The sequence below is a fragment of the Emiliania huxleyi genome (genome assembly GCF_000372725.1).
Source record: "Emiliania huxleyi CCMP1516 chromosome Unknown EMIHUscaffold_1613, whole genome shotgun sequence".
Classification (NCBI taxonomy): domain Eukaryota; phylum Haptophyta; order Isochrysidales; family Noelaerhabdaceae; genus Emiliania; species Emiliania huxleyi.
In genome coordinates, this window is record NW_005200966.1 from 1 (window position 1) to 5,025 (window position 5,025).

A 5,025-nucleotide genomic window follows, 5' to 3' on the forward strand; every position below is an offset into this window, starting at 1 on the left:
GCCGGCGGGAGAAGGGCGTGGCCGAGGTCGAGGGGCCGCCGCTGCGTCGCCTGGCCCGAGGAGGAGTAGTATTATTATTAGTATAGTAGTAGTAGTAGTAGTAGTAGTAGTAGTAGTAGTAGTAGTAGTAGTAGTAGTAGTGCTGCATCGCCTGGCCCGCGGGGGCGCCGGACGGCAGCAGCCGCGCAGTGTCCGACTCGTCCTCCCCGGCTGCCGAACCGCTGTGGTGTCCCAAAGGGGCCGCCGCCGGCGGCGGCGGCAGGTAGGAGAGCTGGTCGAGGCTGCCGCCAAACGAGGGCGGGCGGCTGGGGTGGCGGCCCGCGCCTACTCATTCATACTGACCGACTAAGGATCAAGGAGGGATGACTAGTAGCAGAGGCTGGGGTGCGGCCCGCGCCGTGCTCGACCGCCCTTTGCCCTGCCGAGGTCGACTCGAGGGCTCGGATCAGCTCGCGCTGCAGCGAGACCTGCGAGGCGAGAGATGGGCGAGAGGTGGGCGAGAGATGGGCGAGAGGTGGGCGAGAGGTGGGCGAGAGGTGGCCGAGAGGTGGCCGATCAGCCTCGCGCACAAGGGGCGGGGGCTCCGAGCACTTTTGTCACAGACCTGCGCCATTCGCATCGAGTTGAGCCGCTGGCCGGGGTTGGACGCCTAGAAAACGAAGCACACACGCCCCTCACACATCCGCATCGAGTTGAGCCGCTGGCCGCGGTTGTACGCCTCTGGCAACTCGGTGCTGTAGCCCGGCACGCGCCGCTCGTCGATCGCCCGCAGCAGCTCCTTCCAGCGGCGCTGCGCCCGCGCGCGGCGACCGACAGAGGTGGCCTCCTCCTCGTCGCCCTCTAGCCCGCGCTTGCGCGGCGAGGGCAGCGACGAGATGTTGGACGCGTCGGCGGCGAGCATGTCTGCAGACTTGATGATGAAGGACAGCCGCTCGACGAGCTTGCCGGTGCGCGAGATCATGTAGATGGACATGCGGCGCGAGACGAGGAGGCACGAGACGAGCGAGAGGAAGAGCGTCGACAGCGCCACCGCCTCGAAGAAGGAGAAGACGATCACGGCCATGCCACTGTCGTTCAGGTCAAAGTTGCCCTCAATGATCGCCGACATGCCGACGCCAAACATGAGGATCGAGGCGAGCATCAGGTTGTTGAACTGCCCGTTCCGCTGCTCCCACACGTCGCGGTCCGCCTCCTTGGCTGCCGCGAGCAGCTCGGCGATCAGCTGCTGGTAGTGGTGCTCGGCCGCAGCCGCGAGCCCACGGACGTGCAGGTCCCGATCGACCTGGACGGCGTTCTGGTGCGTCTGCCGCGTCTCGTGGATGCTCCAGAACGAGGCGCCCAGGCTGAGGAGGTCCAGCGCCGACTTCATGCAGCGAGGCGAGGAAAGTGGTGGAGGTGGCGCCGGACTCCTCGCCGACGAGCGCCAGCTGGCCCAACTGGAAAAAGAAAACCCGCTGAGTGCCCTCCCGGGGCGGGGCGGTGGGCGGGCGCGCGGTGCAGTGCGGCGTGTGTGTGCGAGTGAGTGACTGCTACCAGCGACCATGGGCTTGTATTATTAATAGAAGGCTGTATGAGCGGACTCGGCATGGTGTGCGGCCGGCCCTGCGCCACCGCCACGCTCCGGTGGGTGTCGGTCGTGGGCCTGACGCAATGAGATTCGCCCCGTCCGTAACGTCTAACCGCCCGCCGCGCATAACTGACTCCTCATCACCTCCCTGCTAACATACACTAACCGCCCGCCGCGCTAACTGACTCCTCATCACCTCCCTACGAACATACATATGTAGTAAGGTGAAGAACAGTCAGGCTCGGACTGGACACCAACGCGGTATGGGTGGACGCAAGACAGATGATGACGACACGCACGAGCGACACACAGACACAAACAAGCTCACTCCGGTCGCCCTCGTGCGTCCGCTGCCGCCGTCGCATCTGCTCAAGCGTGGACATCACCCAACTTGGATGATCAGTGCACAGCCGCTCGGCGTCCGCGATGTCTTTAGCAGCTTGTGGATACGTCAGCGACGGTCGGAGCGCGTCGAGCGCGGCAAACTCAGCCGCACCCTCAAACATAGCGCGGCTAAACAGGCCGTCAGCCCACGAGGCGGGCCCGTCCCTGGGTTCCAACTTTTTCCGGGGTGTGGTATGGTAGCCTCGCGGCCCAAAGGGTGGGGGGGTATGGTCCTGACCGCCCATCCCCGGTCTCCGGGAGGCTGGGTCTGTCAGCAGGCGGGGGGGGTATGGTCTCGAGGTGGGTTGCGCGAGGGTACCATACCCCGCAAAAAGTCCGAACCCTGCGTGGAACGTAAGAGGAAGAATCTCACAACAAAACTCCCTCGCACAACACTGGGCACGGGACTGGCGCGCACTGGCACTAACACAGGAAGAAGCAAAAAGAGTTTTACAACAAAAGGCGGTCGCACGACACGATTCACGCGACAGGTGAGGCGCGGGCGACGGCTTCCTGAGAAGCTGGGGTCGCGCCCAAACTGTAAAAGAAAAATTTTGTAGAGGCCTCAGCTTCGCAAAAAAGACCCGATGCGCGGCGGCCTGCGACGGCCCGGGATGAGCTCCCCACGATGCGACTAAGCGAGATCAATTGACCTACTGGACCTATAGTCCACCCCTATCATGTCTATACTGACTGCAGACGACCACATGCCACACAGCATCACGCACAAGCACAAGACCCGGGATCGCAAAAAAGACCCGCGGTGCTCACACACACCCACGCGCTCGTGCATGCCGAACCAGCTCTAAAAAAATACCACCGCAAGCGCCTCGCCGAGGCGCACAATAGTCCTCAGTCTGGCGAAGGCCAATTCTGTCATCCTGGGCGTCAGCAGCGTGCGACGACAGCGGTCTTCGCTGCCGGTCTTTTTTGCGAGGCTGAGGGCTCTAATCTCAGCCGCGTGTCGCGCAACTTTACCCTCCCGTGCGTTTCGCCGTGCCTCCCCCGCTGCCCTGCTGCGCAGGCGAGCAGCTCTCAAAGATGTGCCCCGTCTTCCTCGCCCGCGGCGAGGGCGAGGTCCTCAGGGACCAGCAGGAGGCGCTCGCGTGTCGGATGAAGCAGGCGCGCACCCCTAGGGTTAAAATCTGCTAGGACGGCGCTTGCTCGCGAGAGTGCCCGGCGTTTGCCCACGCAGGTGGGCCTCCTCAACCCGCGCTTCGCCGACGACGCGGTGATGCTAAAAGACGCGGACCACTTCGCCATTCCTCGTGACGACCCGGCCGCGGCGCACGTGGGCGGCTCCTTCGCCTTCGCGCTCATTTACTACACTGGCTGCAGCTGCGGGGGCCTCTTCCCGGACGCGGTGCCGACCTCGTGCGAGTACGAGCCGCTGAAGCAGCAGGTGCGGATGCTCCGCTTCATTAAAGGCCTCAACGCATCCTGGGGCAGGATCGCGCCGCTCTCGCCCATCACAGGGCCGTGGGCGGCGCGGAACCGCGACTGGACGGAGGACGACTGGGAGTGACAGTCGCGACGTCGCAATCGAGACACTCTGGTCCGACAGCGGGCGGCGGGCGGGGGATCTCCGCGCAGCGCAGTACGGCTCCCCATGTACGTCAACCTCTGGAGTCTGGGACTGTTGTAGACACCGCCTCGGGATACAAAATGAGCGTGGGTATACATGGCACGATTTTCTTTCCGCGCCCGCGAGTGCCTCTTGCTTGAAAATCTTTTTTCCCGACCTCGCGATATCATCACACGGCCTCACGGGGAACTTCACGTCGCCGGCGCGCCAAGGTAAGTTAAGGCAAGGTAAACGTCTCCATTCACACAGTGCGGTGGGGCAAAGGGGGGCGACCCTCGCATCTCCAAGCTCCATCGCCCATCACAACGTTTTCACACCCCGACTCTGGGTCGTCGCAATGTACGCGCCGGGCGGGGGGCGCCTCTCGCCAGTGGGGCCAGAGGCACGGCCACGGCGCACGGGTCTCCGGAGCATATACTCGAGTAACCTTAAGGAAACGGGGTTTTCTTTTTCTCTTGAACCCGCGCGCCGTAACGATCGACAGTGAGATCTGGTTGCTTTCACGTTCACACCGCGTCGCTGAAGGATAGAGACAGGCGGCCCGGGGGAGCGAGTTTGTGCATGCGGCACGAGCAAGCCGGGCCTGACTGACTGACCTACAAAGGAAAGGTCGTCGTGGCGCAGGCTCGGCGGCTGCGACGTATGGCAATCGACTTACAGGGCAATGCTGCCGATCCGCCCCGATCCCATTGGCGCCAGTGTCTCCCACGCATTCAGCGCCGGATCGTACCGCTCGACTGAGCTGAGGCGGCCGTAATTGGATTGGCCCAAATTGAAGGATTCGCCTTCGCCGCCCACAGCATACAGCTTGCCGTCAAGCACCGCGACTGCGAGCTCGTCTCGAGCCGACGCCATCGGCACCACCTCCTCCCACGCATTCAACGCCGGGTCGTACCGCTCCACTGAGCCGAGGAAGGAATCGCAAAAGCCGCCCACAGCGTACAGCTTACCGTCGAGCACTGCCACGCCGGAACGCTGACGCGCCGTCGCCATCGGCGCCACCGCCACCCACGCATTCGTAGCGGGATCGTACCGCTCCACCGAGCTGAGGACGCCGCCGCCGCCGCTGTACCCGCCCACAGCGTACAGCCTGCCGTCGAGCACCGCGACGGCGAGATCCTCCCGAGCCACAGCGATCGGCGCCACCGCCTCCCACGCGTTCGTCGCGGGATCGTACCGCTCGACCGAGCTGAGGTAGTGGTCGGCGCTGTTGTCGTACCCGCCGACAGCGTACAGCTTGCCGTCGAGCACCGCGGCGTGCGAACACCGTGCCGCTGCCATCGGCGCCGCAGCCTCCCACGCTTTCGTTTCAAAGTCGTACCGCTCCACTGAGTTGGAAAGTCCAACTCCGCTGGAGAAACCGCCGACCGCGTAGAGCTTGCCATCCAGCACCGCCATGCTGGCACCTTCCCTATCCGTCGGCATCGGTGCCACAGCCTCCTCCTTCCACTCGTTCGTCGACGGGTCGTACCGCTCCATCGAGCTAAGG

At 64.0% G+C, this 5,025-nt stretch overlaps 2 protein-coding genes across 2 annotated transcripts; one reads left to right on the forward strand and one right to left on the reverse strand.

The window, feature by feature from the left end:
* Window positions 1–649: 649 nt before the first annotated feature.
* EMIHUDRAFT_253222 (hypothetical protein) lies at window positions 650–2,831 on the reverse strand (the record flags this gene model as incomplete). Its single annotated transcript, XM_005785301.1, has 4 exons — window positions 650–1,363; window positions 1,822–2,184; window positions 2,271–2,294; window positions 2,769–2,831. 4 exons carry the CDS (start codon window positions 2,829–2,831, stop codon window positions 650–652), a joined length of 1,164 nt encoding a protein of 387 aa, XP_005785358.1.
* A 144-nt stretch (window positions 2,832–2,975) lies between these two features.
* Window positions 2,976–3,624, forward strand: EMIHUDRAFT_460644 (hypothetical protein). The gene is made up of 2 exons (XM_005785302.1): window positions 2,976–3,073; window positions 3,147–3,624. Exons 1-2 carry the CDS (start codon window positions 2,993–2,995, stop codon window positions 3,474–3,476), a joined length of 411 nt encoding a protein of 136 aa, XP_005785359.1. The 5' UTR covers window positions 2,976–2,992; the 3' UTR covers window positions 3,477–3,624.
* Window positions 3,625–5,025: the final 1,401 nt, after the last annotated feature.